The following is a 16,637-nucleotide window of genomic DNA, read 5'->3' as shown; positions in this document are numbered from 1 at the left end:
TTCTTCCATAAGAAAATAATTTATTACTTCATTGCGTACAACAGAAAAAATTAAACGAACTTGCAAGCCTTGAAATGGGTACAAAGTGTGTTTTTTAAATCTTGGATTAATATATAAAATATAAAAAGCAACAATGCACGTATATATGTATATATGTATGCGTCTTATGTACATTATAATTGGCTCTGTGCGATTTCCATACTGGTTAATATCTTTGGGTCCACAAAACACCCTGAAAAATCATAAAAATACCTGTAACATTACAGTACACCTGCATAGCAGACAGGAGATTGGAGAGTGCCTTACCGAATGTGCGCTCAAAACTTGACAGCAGCAATGACAATGATGGCAACCATAAGAAGGACGATAACAAACCAGTACCCTGGAAGTGAAACAAAATACTTTAGACCGCAGCTCTGAAACACAAACCAAGAAGCGCGAGAATTTGTACAAAAATGGAATAATTACAGTACAAAATGAACAGCACTTCTTGCCCACATCCGAACGAAGAAATCCGCTCACCCACTGCAACGGAGCTGCACCACTTAACAGGACGTCACATCTACTTCAACCACCATTGCCCTGTGAACACCCCAGAGGGACTTGGAATGGGTGATGGGAATATTTATTTTGTTCCCAGGGAAGGATAAGTGCTAATCCTTCTGCTAATCTGCTAATCAGTCCACTGACCACTGATCATGGGCCACTGATTAGCATCTGCTAATCAGTGGCCCATGTTCGCACGGAAAAGTAGAGTCTCACCAAAAGCAACATCATAGATGATCCCTCTTTTTATACTGGTGATCAACCTGCCTCGTGAATACCTCATTACATACAAGGAACACGAAAAAATAAATAGAAAAATTGGTGTGCTTCTAGAGTCTGGTTATATCTTGGAATGATAGGGCAAAAACACCAATGATGGGAAGTTATGGCAGCAGCTCATATATGTCAAGGTGACCATTTTACAGTGTTTATGGTGGTAAAAGCTGCTGTTCAGGTATGACAGAAAAGCAGAACTTAATTTCAGGGTAGAATGTAGATTTTAAGTAATCATGTGGGCGATTCACATATCATTAGTGTATGCTTTAACACTGTTCCCCAACATAATATTAATAATAATAATAATAATAATAATAATAAATATATGGGGTGTTACGTCCGAAGACCAAGATGTGATACGAGAGATGCCTCAGTGGAGAGCTTTGGAAATTTCGACCGTTTAGTGTTCTTTAATGTGCACCTTTAATGTGCACAAGGACCCTAGTCCCAATAGAGAGTTGCATGCCAGCTGTTATATATACATCAGCAAAATTATGTTTTTACAATTAAGAGTCTCTCTAATTGATGAGAGGGGAAATGAAGACCTTGAACCCATTTATTTCAATGCTGAATTTTAGAACATCACAGTACTGTATTTACTCGAGCTTAACGTTACTTTTTTCCCAAATTTTTGCTGACTGAACTCGACTCACTTCACAATAGAATACCGAAATTCAAGTTGTACAAAAAGTTCAATATGCACACATTTCTTTTATTATTTTTTCTTGAAAAGTCACACATCGAGTTAAATTTCTGGTTTCATTACAATAGAGCAAACACGATACGTGAAACTTGCTTCATAGTTTCTTTCACATTCTTTATGATGACAAAAGAATCGAGAGGAAGCAATGGTCAACGATCTGAGAAGTTGACTGCAAGCACGTCATATAATCATTTCTAGGGAATGTGCCACCCCCACAAATTTGCCTCAAGGTGATACAGAGAGAGGGTACAAAAAAGAAATAGTGATTTTGAGAGTAATGCTTTCTAACTGGATGTACAAAAAAAACACTAAAGAAGTTAAAATTTTTCAACTTGTCCAACTATGAACTGTAGAAAGTCTCTCAGCGAAACATCCTCTGGTGCCACACAGTTTTTACAATGTACTCAAAATTGGCAACAGAACCTGGTAAGGCAAGCCTGTATTATGTAGTAATGTAATGACAGTGCTGAAATTTAGGCATTAAAAAATTATAAAAATGCTTACAACAGGTTCCAGACTTCTTATCCACAACAGCAACATTTCTTGTTTCTCTTATAAGGCGTTCCCTCATGCGGTCAGTGTGTTCAGATATATCATCAATGATCTCTGAAAGAGTGAGATATCATAATGGCATCTTCCATCATTTAGCCATGTTTCTGCAAATTTACACTATTTATCAATTGCTCAATGTTGCGAATGCTAGTTCCCAGTGTATTCAACCAGCTTTACCATTGTGAAGGTTGAGCTCTTCGTTGAAGCCAATGGCCATTTCTTTTTGCCTACCCAAAACATGTGAAAGACCTTCCAGACCTTTGTCTTGTTCTGAAACATTGAGAAAAAAAGAGCAAAATTTGGGAATTTACATGTTACATAGCTTAAAAAAAAAACAGCAAGAACACACTGATGCGATCGATGAAACATAAATGGGCTTGTAGATTCTTCCCATTAGATGTAAGGCAAAGTTCAATAACCAGGCTACTGAGCAATACCATTAAATGAACTTCAGCACTCAAGCCGAAAGCACAGGTAATGTTACCACAGTTTCACTAGAACACCACTGCGTGTAGTATAGCACTGCATACCTGAAAAGTGATGGTCTTATTGACTTTTTATTTTTAAAGCAGTTATAGAGTTTATAATAGCAATTATCAAGTCATCTTCCTTGGCTTGAGACCAAGCAAACCTGTGTCTGTATTTCTGAAAGCTCCAGCGTATACTAAACAACAAAAATCAACCGATGTTCCTCAGCTAATAGACAAAAAACTATTGAAATAAACACACCGCTAGCAACGCGTCTTTAGAGACAATATTCTAGTAAAAAAGAATAAGTATGCCGACATTTGTAAGCGTTACTACAGTACTGCACATGTGCTAAAAAAATACCCCTCTCCAATTCTCCACTGTTCGTACTGTGTACTACTGTTTTCCCAGTATTTTAAATGATGCCACTTTCTGGAATGTATCACTTTAAAGAACAATATTAGAAGCAGCTACCTGAGAGTTATTAGCTGCTGCGTCAATCACAAAACAAGAAAAAGTCAGTATAGTATATGCACTGAAAGCTTGCCTCCATGGTACAATATCAAGCACATAAATTCAAATAAGCATAGCACTACTCATTATTCAATATATCCAAGTCTTCTTAGAGATTCATGAATTCAATAATTAAACATAATTAGCAGCTATTGAAGCCATTCGGCACACACAGCAGAAAAAGCGAAATACGCGTTGTGAACACTGTCACTGAAAATTGTCCCACTTCCTCATTTTGCGAAAAAAAGCTTTCAAGTACCTCTAAGTATCCTCTGTTGTTGTTGCCTAATTTCGCCCACAGAGAGATTCTGTGTGGCTTCGGTTTCCTCTCCATTCCAACCACCCTCACTCACACTGGAAAGTTCCGTGCCAAAAAGCTCTTGCCTGGAAGTACGAGAAAAAGAAATCGTGTAGCACTTAACAAGAGTCCAGCAACCTTTAACCCTTCTCAGTCCGAAACTTTTACCCTCTTTCCAGTTCTACCAGTCGGGAACAATTTTGCCAATTATCGGCAACGCAAAAAAAAAAAAACTCGCACTGTAGAAGAAAAACTCACGGGATATTTGTTTTTGCTCCTGCACTCTGCAGGCAACTCATTTAGTGATATTTGTGCAGCGTATGATTGCGCTCAGAGCATTCTCCTGGGTGCAGGCCATCATTGTTACTTCAGGTTGTGCAGAAAACTACAGTCAACAGAGGTGTTCTCTCCACTGCCCCCGTCTTCGTCACTCACTTCTGTCGAATCACTGTCATCACTGTCTGGTGGAGGCCCGTAATTCTCTTCCTCAATTAAGTCATCGCCACTTCCACTAAAACCACCACCGTAAAACTCAGGCAATGAAAACGTGGTCGTGCTTTTCAGTGAACCGTGCACGAGTGGGCATGCTCTAGACTCCTAATTACCATAGTGCTGCATTCTATTGTAAAAGTAAACCTCAAAAAACAAAGCTCACTTACTGCTTAAGAGATGGCGCTTCATGTGTTTAAAAAAATGCTCATGGCTTGAAGTGAAAAAACCGCAAAATATAAACCACGAACACACTTGTCGGGCGGTGCCCGACAGTGGGCCATTACGATTGTGTTGCGTTGTCGGCGCTGCAACGAACCGCAAAGGGAAAGACACACAAAAAACATTTATTTAGCTTGGCTTTACGATTCGAAGCAATTTACACTTCAAAGAAAATGGCATTTAAACCTTTTAAAGAGATACTTAGAAAAACAATTGAACTCATATTAGTAGGTTATTCTTGCATAATACCAAAAAAGACTGCTCTTTTCGCAAGATACTTGGTAAGCCACAAAACACACAAGAAAAGACACTGGTAGCAATGCTGCCTGAAGGTTTCCACCACGGTGCAAGACTAAGTTAGGTGGTGACACTGCGCCTGGCACCGCATCCAGATTGTGTTCGTCGCCTGGGCTGTTTTCGTTTGATGCAGTAGATGGCGCTCGCGGAGGGTGGACCAAGCGCTCACTGGTGAGTGACTCGATCCGTGTGTAAAAGGTTATTGCTGTGGAGCCTCGCTGGTTTGTTACACTCGATATACAGATATACATGGATGTCAATAAATTAATACACTGTGACTCAACTGTAAAGAAATTAATTTCCTAGTTTGATATGCAGCTTATTAGCTAACAGTGTCTTTGTGATATAAATGCATCGACTGCACCTAACGTTGGCTTGTGGAAAGCAGTTGCATTTTGATGCGACAGCACTAAAGATCTCGTTTCGTTGAAATTGCATCGGCATCTTTGGCTCAGAACAAAAAGCAGCGTTGTCCGTGAGAAAACAATTTAGGTGTTTGCAATAAGGATAGCAGCTTGAAGGCAAAAGGTGCGCTAGCTATTAGGAAGGCGATAGCCTGCGTGCGTGCGTGTGGGGAGGGGGTGCGTGAGAGCGTGCATGCATGCACGAATATCACTGTCGTGTTTTCTTGCTAAGAAAAATCAACGAAAAACTTCGTCATAAAACTTTCAACTCGTGTATCAGGAAACTCGCACGCATTATATTAAGAACCTAAATTGATACACTACCCAAAAGCAGTTTTACTGTTAGCTTCACGCAGATTTCTGCCTTTGGCAGTGTATGCAGCATGATATGGTGGGAAAGCTTCATTGGGTACTGAAAGTCGACCCTGGGTTGACCCGTACTACACCTATGTTGGGGCTGTTGGGCCAGTGCCATCAGCCATACTTTGCGCTATTTTATTAGGCCATGCAGAGTTCAACTTGATGAAGTGCTTATGAGACAGTGGATGTGAGTGCACTACCTAATACAGTATATCCTGTGCAACTCGACCCATATGCCACAGACGCGGGACGCCAACAATCATATTCCGCGTTTGATGAGGCATATAAAGATATCTAAGGCTTTCGCCTTAATGAATAAAAGGTGTTGTATCATAAGTATTGTAATAGGAAGTGCACCTGCAATGTTGCAAGACGGTGACAATGAAGCGCTAAGTACCTCTAAAAAACGAGAAAATCTAGCTTGACCCCATGAAGCATGAAAAACTAATTATAACCACGATGGCTGCATCACAGAATTAGTGTGTACAATGATTTCTGCTCACTGGTTACACTACATTTAATTTTGCTTGGTCCAAACAGGCACAGATGAGGCATCTCAATTTAAAACAAGAAATTACTATTCCTGGGTGATGAACTCAGTCGGTAATGCACAGGCCCACACTATCAGGGTCATGTTGAGAAGCATCCTCCTGTTTATCTGGAGGAGGCCCTGTGTTTTAGAATAGCCACAGGCGTAACATTGAAAGTCTGAGGTGAATATATTGAGCCAACGTGAATAAAAATAAAAACAGAAAAGGCTTCAAGATCTGCAGCGTCACTCTGGCATACTGACTCTGGTAGTTTATGGCAGGAAATCCAAAAATTTTATTATAACTCAAGCCATCTTGTTATTGCCTATACAACCACATATTTCACAGATTTGATGAATGAACTTTTTTGCGAGTGAGCATTGTTGTCTCTTTAGCTTACATTATTGGCTGCGCTGAGCGCATTAGCAAGCATACTGGCAACAAGTTAATCGGCAGGAATTGGAAAGTTTTGCACGCTCAGATCAATTTCTTTTTTTTTTTATGTGGCAGCGATTTTGACTTCTAAACAGCATTTTAAAACGAACACAAGAGTGCAGTATTCGTGGTGCACTGCAGTGTGCTGTTGTCCAAATGGCTCACTTTTTCTGCGTGATGGTTTGCCACACCATTGCACCGGTTTCACAATGAAGACTCATGACGGGCCTTCAGGGCGTGAGAGTGGCAGTAGCACCACTTCGTGCCCAACACGTGCATGCGCATTTATGCTTTGCATTACGACCCGTATGCCAGAGAACCTCACACAGCGCGATCGACATAGAACACTTTATTTAGCGAAATATCGAACTATTGCACAACTGAATCTTAATTAAAATGGACACGACTTGTGGTTGTAGCTTGTGAAAACCAGAACTCGTTATAACGCATGAAGACGCCATTCACATACAGTGCACTCATGCCAAAAACGGTATAGCTGCATGGCTTGAATAGACATTACGATAAGCATAGAGGCTTAGCAAAAAAACTCACTTGCCGAAGTATTATCGATGAATTCCCAAGAAAAGCTTCCAGACAAATGCCAAACACTAGAGGTCACACGCATTTATTTTAGGTGGTCCAATTAGGCGGGAATCGGACTGGTGGAACGAGGAGAAGTCAATTTCTTGGCAATATGGGCGTGTGTATTTGGTGCTAAACCAACAATATTTTGACCAGAAACACTTCACTCCTGTTTAAGCAGGCGAAATGTGAACTTCGGCACAAATCGCACAAGATTCATTTGAATGGGTGCAATAAGGTGCAAAGAGATGTAATTGTAACAAAACGGCACAAATGACGCAGTTAGATCACCACTGAAATATGGGAAGCTTAGTGAGCAATGGAGAACTAATCTGCAGCCACTACGACCAGGCCTAGGCAAAGACGTCATTTTCCAAGATGCCTTGGCCACAGGCGGCTTGTGAACATTATCATAAATGCTGCACAAGGCCGCATCTATGACGACCAGAGTCCGGCAAGTGATGTACGTTAGAAAGTCAACATTATGTAAAATACAGACAATAAAAGTTGCTGCGAATGTGTAGTGCAATACAACCTTCCAGGTTGGCCAGGTGCTTTGCTGTTGAGCAATGCATCGAGTTCACGCCCTTTGTTTAGTAATGAGTTGGCCATGTACTGGCGCCGCTCCACCTCTCCAGTGGTGCTGAAAATGCGCGTCAAGGAGAGAATGACACTTTACATGAACTGCACTTTTTCTTAAAATTCTGCTGTGAATTAAGGATACATTAACAGCGTATTCCTGGATAGTTCTTCTTGGAGTTTGGTTGCATCCACCATGTACTGCCGAATCATTTGGCGTGCCTTGGCAGTGGTCTGAAAAAAATGGTGTGCACGTTATGACAGTGGCGATAGAGATAAGACTGGTGAAGGTAGAAAACTGGAGGCACTACACCAACCACGATAAATATTTATAATAAACACCCACAAGAAAGTGTTGCAGTTCACACACAAGCATGACGAAAACACGAGTCCTAGCAACTCGCTTTAACAACACTTGAATATGTCATGCAAAGAGCGCACATATACTAAAGATAGATTACCATCGCCACTGTTGAGAGTGAGCAGAGTGGTTATTATGGAGCTACTCAAGATAAAGAAACCCTGACAGCCCTTTTTCTCGAACGAGAAAATATTACTTCCCCAGTTGGTTGCATATCCCTCTGAAGCACGCTCAACCAAACCACTGGGTTTGACATTTCCTTTCCCGTGTGCTCAGATTTGGATGCACGTTAAAGAAAGCCAGGTGGTTGAAACTTCTGGAGCCCTCCACTACAGCGTCTCTTATAATAATATAGTGATTTCAGGACGTTAAACCCCATATATCAATCAATCTATTTCTTCACATCATAATTTACCGTGACGGGAATCGCCAAAAGTGTTCTTTATCAGGTTTTGTAGCAGGAAAAATTATGATTTCCAGCAACTGCCCTCAATTTTGTAGCACGTTGCGAAAACAAAAAAAAACTAATCAGATGGCATTTTAATGCTTTTATTATACAATAAATTGAAGTATTAAATATAGTGTGCACATGAGTTCAATGATGGCACAACTAACGCAAGCTTTAAATGAAGCCCAGGATCACAAACATATGAAGACGGGTTGGCACAAAGGCGCAGGTACACAATACATGAATGTCACTTGCATGAAACACACTAAGCTTTCTTCCCTTTTTTCTCTGCATGCAAGTGTGACATACACTCGGCCATCTTTTTTCATGCTTGAGCACGCACTGCTCAGCTCAAATGACAGTGCCACCAGGTACCGAGACTACACAGTGACAAGCCTACGCACTACAGCCACGTGCGGCTGTCAGCCGCACGTGGACACACGGGCTAACAATAACAAACTTACACCGCCCATGCATTGGATTGTATTGAATTGGCTCTGCCTACGAATGACACGAGAGGCGGCAGCCTATATGCCACCTGGTGTTGCTGAAAAATCCCCTTGACGGTGGCCCCCGAGATAAAGCGGCGCATTGCCAGGTAATCTTGGAGGCTATGCGTAGCAGCTTTGGAGCAGCTGTGCTCATTTGAAGCATAGATGTAGCAGCTTTAATGAAATGTAGCAGCTTGGAGCAATTGTAGCAGCTTTCCCATCACTGAGTTTAGCCATCTTCAAAAGTCACCAGTTTCGCCAACGTACACATAGTGACAGTCCGCGTGTGGGACTCTGTACACAATAAAGAAACTTCTCTTTAAGCAATTTGTTCTTAGCATTGACAAGCGAGTGTCGCACTTTCTGGTCTGGAACGTGTGCCACTTTCACTACGTAGGGACACAGAACATGGCTTAAGGCTTTGCTTATGGAAGGGATAGATGGCATTTCCGCACTGTTTGACCAGAGGCAGCACATGGTAATTGCAGACGTGTGATTTGTTGTTTGACAGCGTTCAAGAAGGAAATTTAAATGCCAAAGACTCAGGAGTGGCTCTGGTTTTCTACCTTCACCACGCATCGTCCAGACCAGAAAACCTTCCATCAGACTTTAGGGATGGGCTAAATTAAAGACTGTGTCCAAATGTGGCAGTACAGTGACATCTTGAAAGCAGTGAGTGCACCAAGACAAGGACAGAGAAAACATGACAAAGCGCTACTTCCAACTAATATTTATTGCAACAAAAATACGCCACATAAATATTAGTTGCAATAAATATTAGTTGAAAGTAGCGCGATGAGTGTCGTTTTTCACCGACCTTGTCTTCATGCGCTCCCCGCTTTCAGCGATAGGACCGTAAAAAATACAGAAACGTGGTTGTAGCCGTAAGCCTCAAATTAGAGGTTGAAATTATGCGGTAAGCGAACGAAACAATTAAACTGCGTCATCTAGTAGAACATAATAAAAGGAAGAGCAGCGCAACAGACAACGCCTGGCGAAGAACACGCACAGCGCTGTGAGTGCATTCTTGGCTACTCAGAGACTGTTGAGTTATTACTCCTATTACATGTCCAAAATTTTACCCTTCATTCTTGTCGCAGTTTCGTCACAAGCCCAAAAATCCGGTAATCCATGCGACACTAGAAATTGCCCCTGAAGAACCTCGTTTATGTTCGACAAGGGTGCTCCTGTATCCCCTAAACTATAGCATTCACCGACTGCCAATTTCCTGATCAATGTTTTCAGGTGCATGCGTCAGAAAGCTCAGGCTGCGAGGACTGTAGGTAATTCATGTCGCATTGCAAACATAAAAAGTGCAAGTAGGAAGACACTTCGCACTCACCTGCACATAGGCAGCGGTCTGCCGCCCGTGCTGGTTTCTCTGCATGATGAGGCCCATGATTTCTCTTCTTTTTGTCTCGCAGCCATCGTAAGCCGTAAGCCTGAAAGCAAAGGTACCCACTTAAGTGGAAGCATACGATTTCTGTGTAATGAAAGACGTCGCGGGAACGCCTTAGGGCTCATGTGACTTGGTTGACAAAGATAGAACGAGCATGAAGCACCAACACTTCACTCGGTGATGACAATACGCCACCAGCTCCTGTAGTACAGTGCTTGACAACGCTCGCTTGGGAGGGGGACAAACAACCACAATTTCCCCTTCGAAAGTCATACGCAGCGTTAGCTAAGGCAACCGCAGGAACAGAATATCGAATACCAACCACGGATCGGCCCCACTGAGCGCCATTTTGCACATACGCTGTCAGGCGTATAGACAAATGGAAAAAATCAGCTGACTTCTCTCTGCTTTAGACTCACTTTGCGAATATGTCTTATCTCTCTAGGCAGTCATTTCTCTCATTTTTATTTTGTTCAACGTTTTCGCGGCATATACAAGGTGAGCAAACGTGTTTTGTAGGTTAAGAAACGTTCGAAAGGTATTTTGACTTGCTTGGCTCTAGGTTAATGACCTTCAAGATGCACTCGACAGTTTTGTTACTGAGCCCTGACCTGCGAGACTGGCGAAACTACGGGCAGCTACGGGTGAGCGGCACAAACATCGCCTCTGGAGTGAGCTGGACCAGTAGGTGTTCTGTGGCTGGACCACGGGAGCTGGACCCTCCACAGTAACGTGGTAGGTTGACAGGAAGAGAAACCTAATAATGGTGTTCTGTGACTATCCAGAGGAAGCTGCGTTGGAGCTTTACGCTCTTCCTCCTTGTTTCCTCCGTGGCCCTCTTTGTAGATTGGTTGGTTGGTTGGACCCAGGAGGATTGGGTGAACCCGCTACGGGGGATCAGCCATAAATCGCGTGGCAGTGGGATTTCGGGGAAGAAAGGAAAAAAAAGGAAAAAAGGAGGAGGAAGAGGATGCATAAATATTTTTTTATATAAACGAAAAGCTTAGATGTGCTAACAGGCTAATATGAATTGTTTAAAAGGAAAACAAATAAAAATATGAAATAAATAAAAGTACAGTAAAAATATATGAAATAGACCAATGAAAAAGAAAATAAGTGATGAGTATGTACTTACGAGATTAGCATGGTAGCCCTTTTGATTCTTTTATATAGTTATATGTCTCTGTTGCAATGACCTAGTGCCGAAGCACCCAAGGAGAGTAGTACCGTTTCAGATAGCTCAAGCCCGTGTTTTTGGAAAGCTGGTATTAGAAATGTTTGCCCTAAATTTCGATATCGGCGGCATTCTGTGAAAAAGTACTCGATAGTTTCTGTTTGTGTACAGCATTGACAATGGGGGGAAGAAAGAAAACCAGGTCTGTATAAAGAAAAGTTTAAAGGTGGAATCCTGCATCAGAATTTAGTGAATGTCACTTCGAATTGTATTGTTGCACATCATGCACTGTATCACTGAAACGTAAGGTGCTGAAAATCTGCACCATTTAGAACAGAAGAGTTGGTGTGTTCCTGCCGTATACAGAAATTTCGGAATCGTATGATTGTATATAGGCAGCAGGGTCTTAGAATATTTAGGACGGGGCCTTGAATTGATTCTGCCGCCAGTTTGTCCGCAGCTTCATTTAGTATTAGTCCCGCGTGTCCTGGCACCCAAACATATCGGATAACACAAACATGACTGGGTACATACATATGGAATTCTAATAAGCAAGGCGACGTCTTTGGTACTGTCAGAGCCGTGCAAACTGATAAAGAATCAGTCGGTATAACAGCCGAAGAGATTTATGTTCATAGCTTGTGTATGGCCAGAATCACTGCCATCAGTTCTGCTTGGAATATTGGCGCAAAATCAGGTAGTCACAGTGAATAAGACCGATCTAATTCTGTTGAGTAGATGCCCACTTTTGCTTTTTCGGCATTACCGGAAGCATCTGTAGCAATAACGGAACTTATCTGTAGTCTATTCATATTTTTTATTGGCAAAAGTTTAGCATTTTTTGGAAATATATCGCCAAACTCTATTCTTACCGTAGGATTCCGTATCTGTGAGAAACTCACATCACGGATTTTCACCCCTAATGGCTCTAAGAGTATTTGCACATAAAATATTTGAGGTCGACGTAGCCAAGACCACTCACAATCAAAAAACATGGAAGGCTCGCTTATAAATACATATTGGGAGCGTCTGTGGGGAGGCATAAATGTTCAGAATTGTTTGCACAGTCAGTATGCGAAACCTGGTTTGTAGAGAGGGCAAATATGCTTCATCATAAAGAACATTAGTATCGACAAACTGAGGGAGGCCTAAACATAGGCGCCATGCTTCACGCTCTATAGAAAGAAGAGGACGTAAGTTATAAGTGGGTACCTCACAGAACAATACGCATCCAAACTCTAATATTGGGTGGACACACATGCAATATGTCATCAACAAAGCTCTTCTATGCATTCTAATTCAACCATTGCTGATGCCTTTGAGCAACCCAATCGCACATAATCCCTTAGATGCAATATACTCAATATGTGAACTCCTATTAAGATTTGCAGGGTATACTATACCCAAATACTTTAATGAGTCTGCCTGTGCAATGAAGTCCTGTCTGTACATCGATGATATTTTCACAGGAGAACTCAGTGGAAATACAAGAAGAGCACTTTTCTTAACATTAGGGACATGCTCAGGTCCCTGAGCCATACTTTAATAGCATTTAAATACGATTGGAAAATGTTGTACAACAAGTATATGTCATTGGAAGCTGAAAAGAAGGCTATATCGTCTGCCTATACATATACTTGCACTTTATCGTGAGTAGGGATAGAGCTTAATAATATATTGAATAAAATGGGTGAAAGAAATAATCCCTGAGGAACTCCCATTGTCTGTTTGTATTGTTGGGAAGATAGCCCATGCGAACAATAGAATGTATGTCCATTTGAAAAAATTTGAATACATGCAATTATATATTCGGTAATGTTAACATTTCAAAGTTTATTAATCAAGATGGCGTGCTTCACACTGTCATACGCCTTAGCAATATCTAAGGCCACAAGAGTGGCATATTGCTTTCTGTGCCGAGCAAGTTTAATTCTAACTTCCAGGTCAACATGTGCACATCATATAGAGCACCCAGGTCTGAATCCAATTTGCGATTCACTCAATACATTATCTTGTTCTATCGATTTTTCAAAATTTCAATATAGAAACCGTTCTATTAGCTTTACAAGATTAGAGGTGAGGGGAATAGGTCTAATGTTGTCTATATAGCATAACCAGCTCCTTGTTTTTAAGTAGTGGTGTTACTTTAGCAACTTTTTAGTCAGGATGCACCCAGGCATTTTGCTATAGAAAAATTTATAAAGTTAATGAGATTGCTGGGAGACAAATCAAACATAATTTTTATCATCACTGTAGTTATGTTATTAGGGCCTGGAAATGAAGTTAGTAGTGATTGTATTACCTCTGATGTCTCTTCTAGTGTTGTTGCCTTGTATTCATTAGCTGTTTCTGTATCCGGCAAAGGGTGGAGTAGCACCGACGTAAAACTATCTTCTAAGCTTTTCCTGATTGCTTCTAATGACTGCGACAATTCTGCGGCCACAACTGACCCATGCAGAGAAGAAGATGCGTGCATCGCGTTCGATTTTGACTGATCCCTTTTCAATGCTGCTTTTTTTATCCGCTGGGCTTTGCGATTTGGAACAGCAGTCAAATTTTCTGAACTCGACTGCACGCGTGCCTGTAGCTAAGATAGCTCTGAGCCCGTGGTGACGCCTTTGAGCGTGCAGTCTGTGCACATAGTATGCCATTTTCGTAACTTTTGGACTTTACATGGCAAATCTATCTCGCTTATTGAGATACGGGGTAGCGTGCTATATTAGTGTTTCCTTTCTTCTATGGAAAGGGAAACACTACAGAAAGGGGGGGGGGGCAGTCATTCTTGTGGAGAACTAGACGACTGGCTTAGTAGTTTCTTAGAATGCATAGCAAGTTGCTTAGTGTGCACTAAGCAATTGTTGCTTAGTGCATGAACGTCTCATGTTTGCAAATGTGTTTTGTTGTTGTGTAGTACGATTGAGTGGGGTTGAGGCGTTGCTTGTTGGTTGAATATTTGTTATTGCACAGGATTACTCAACATAACTCATTTCATATTAAATACATACCTGAGCACACTCCTGCCCAAACGCCAAATACATGTGAATGATGCCCAAACTGCATCATATCTAATCTGGGTCCATGTTTTAGAACTCACACATTAAAAGCTAACCATTAAACGAATGCTATTTACCTTGACTGCAAACCTATCTAAAAGCAAAGCCTCACTTGTTTCCTTAATTCATTTTCATTCCAAACCAACTGTCTCGAGCAGAGTAGAGGACTCGATAACTGCATTTGCTGTAGGATCTTTGTTTCGTTTTCTTAATTTGCCTATATCTTACGTAATATACTGCCTTAGGCGTATGAGCCGGGGCAGTCAAGGAGCGCTGAGCCCCCCCCCCCCCCCCCACTTTTGATAGTGGTCACTCTTGCTGTGCGCTGGGGAACCCAACATGTAAGGTGAAGTTTTCCATCACAATAATCACTCAGTTATGTTCTTACGGGAAAATGAAAATGTTACGAGGCAATGTTACAACATAGTGAAATTTTCCCATCATTTCTTCTGTGATGATCTTCCTCGTGGGCTCCTTGCGGTGCGGGTCGCCTATGCGATGCCTTTGGGTCTTGTACTGTAGTATTTCAAAGCAGGTAAGCGCTGAACAGGGGCTCTATGATATTACATCACTTGTTCCTGCTTTTATTCTGCTGTGACTTGTTGATGAAGTTACGGATGGGAACGAGCAAACTTTTTAAAGACTGGTGAAAGCATTTGCTGCTTCTGGAAAATCATTTTCTTCAAAAAGGATATATCATCACCGCTGCTCTGTCGAAACTGTTGTGAGCCAATGAGTGTTACGAATCGTTCTGGACACGGAAATTGGGCTAAGGGCACAATTCCTCAGTTAAACTGAGATTTGAACTTTGTGGAACTCCTAAGAAAGCGAGTCTTGTCACCTCTGTGTATGCAAATTCATATGAAAGTCCGATATATATATATATATATATATATATATATATATATATATATATATATATATATATATATATCCCGGTGGACGAGTGAGGTAGGTTTGCCCCTTTCCCTTCCCCACTCATGAAAGAGTTGGTATGCCACTGTATACTGCTATTACCATTTAGGTGCTTGAACATAGTGTAGTGTCACCTCATGTGTGCATGTTTTGTTTTGTTCTTTATTTGCGACTTGGCCAGGTTCTGAAAATTGTGTAGATGGCAGCTGCTTCGCATACTTGTATAATCCAGTTTTTTGTCATACTGAAAAAAAAGTTCTCACCTGAATACATTGAAGTAAGGGTATCGAACATTGATATGTGGGCATGGACGTTACTGCCATGCCCACATTTATAAAAAATATTAGAACTTGCTCATACTCACTCAAGAAACATATTTTGCTCAGAGAGCTCTCTGACTCACTCTCCTAAATTTTTCTACCTGACTCCGACTTCTCCACACTTTTTCTCAACCGGTCTCATTCAAACTCAAACACACCAGTGTATCACCTTGCTCTACTCACTCAGACACAGACTTGCCGCTTGACCTGAGTCTGAGTAAGCCCCAGTGTGTCAACTCACAAGTCCGCTGACTTAAAGGGCCAGTCAGCAGGCTCCGAAATGTGCAGCAGAAGCTTGCGCATCTTTCGTGCGCCTGACCAACCTGCTTCCAGGGGCAGTGACGCCAACTCAACGATCGACGAGGTGATGCAGCACACAGCTAGTCGATTGGTCCAGCACACAGTTAGTCGATTGGTTTTGCAAGTAGCGTTTTGCATCAGGTCTCAAAAAAGAGTAATAAAGTCAACGTCGTCGATTGCCGAGTTCACGTCACTGCACCTGGATGGAAGTTGGTCAGGCATATGAAAGATGCGCGAGCTTGTTTGGAGGGTGTAAAAAAAAATTCTGAGCCTGTTGACTGGCCCTTTAAAATTACCTTTTCCGATCATGGTGTATCTGGCTCAGCAGTCAATATCTCACATAATCAGTGCCCTATGATACGCCTTTTGATCTTATACCTTCTAATACGAGCTATCAGAGGGGTTGCTATCCACGTGAAATTTAGGGCTCACAAGACATATCTCTATCAAGAACATCCTGTAAAAGAGTTTTCGGGAGGGGGCGGGGTCACGGCACCCTTCTAACACCCACCTTCAATCAGTAAACATTAAGCTAGGTGGCGCATGCAGGCCAGTGCATTGAGATATGTGCAAATAGACTCCATTGTATAAACATAGGCTGATATAATACTGACAGTAATTCTAATAGGGGAGTAAATCAGACCATAGGTTGACAATAAAAAGTAGAGCTCACTCAGACTTACTCAAGAAATGTACTTTGAGCTTAGGGCTGGCTTGTACATGAGCTTGCCAATAATTTCCTCAACTGGATTCGTACGGACGCAAGACTCACCAAAATAGTACTCACCCGGACTCACTCAGACTCGGCTTGATACGAGTCCGAGTGTTTCGACTCATGAGTGAGTTTGCCGACCTATAGTTTCAAGAAAGGATTATTTCTGAAGCTCTATTAAGAAAAAAATGGATGTCAGTGGCAAGGCAT

General features: G+C 41.6%; 1 protein-coding gene and 1 long non-coding RNA gene across 3 annotated transcripts in view; one reads left to right on the top strand and one right to left on the bottom strand.

Moving 5' to 3' along the window:
- Syx8 (syntaxin 8) lies at window positions 1–10,570 on the bottom strand. Of its 2 annotated transcripts, none has more exons than XM_037429438.2 (9): window positions 10,276–10,570; window positions 9,897–9,996; window positions 7,400–7,488; window positions 7,211–7,318; window positions 3,318–3,442; window positions 2,255–2,347; window positions 2,030–2,131; window positions 307–382; window positions 1–232 (listed from the first exon to the last, which is right to left on the bottom strand). In XM_037429438.2, the coding sequence occupies exons 1-8, from the start codon at window positions 10,308–10,310 to the stop codon at window positions 318–320; spliced, it is 717 nt and encodes a 238-aa protein (XP_037285335.1). In that variant the 5' UTR covers window positions 10,311–10,570; the 3' UTR covers window positions 1–232; window positions 307–317. The 2 variants fall into 2 exon arrangements, with proteins under 2 accessions (XP_037285335.1, XP_037285336.1); XM_037429439.2 differs by having other exon boundaries at window positions 10,121–10,314.
- Window positions 10,267–16,637, top strand: part of LOC142803685 (uncharacterized) — a 44,241-nt gene continuing 37,870 nt past the window's right edge. Inside the window, exons 1-2 of the long non-coding RNA XR_012894228.1 lie at window positions 10,267–10,451; window positions 10,516–10,688. This is a non-coding gene — a long non-coding RNA (uncharacterized LOC142803685). The remainder of the gene's footprint in view (window positions 10,452–10,515; window positions 10,689–16,637) is intronic.

Source organism: Rhipicephalus microplus, chromosome 1, assembly GCF_043290135.1.
Source record: "Rhipicephalus microplus isolate Deutch F79 chromosome 1, USDA_Rmic, whole genome shotgun sequence".
Taxonomy (NCBI): Eukaryota; Metazoa; Arthropoda; class Arachnida; order Ixodida; family Ixodidae; genus Rhipicephalus; species Rhipicephalus microplus.
This window is presented reverse-complemented; position numbering and strand designations above follow the sequence as displayed.

Bases quoted from the DNA above. Each gene is read 5' to 3' on its own strand.
- Syx8 (XM_037429438.2), bottom strand. From the start codon at position 10,310: ATGTGCAAAATGGCGCTCAGTGGGGCCGATCCGTG. The intron at 7,319-7,399 runs GTATCCTTAATT...GCGCATTTTCAG, and splicing joins TCCAGGAATACGCTGTTAAT to CACCACTGGAGAGGTGGAGC. The intron at 383-2,029 runs GTAAGCATTTTT...TTTCACTTCCAG, and splicing joins TAAGAAGTCTGGAACCTGTT to GGTACTGGTTTGTTATCGTC.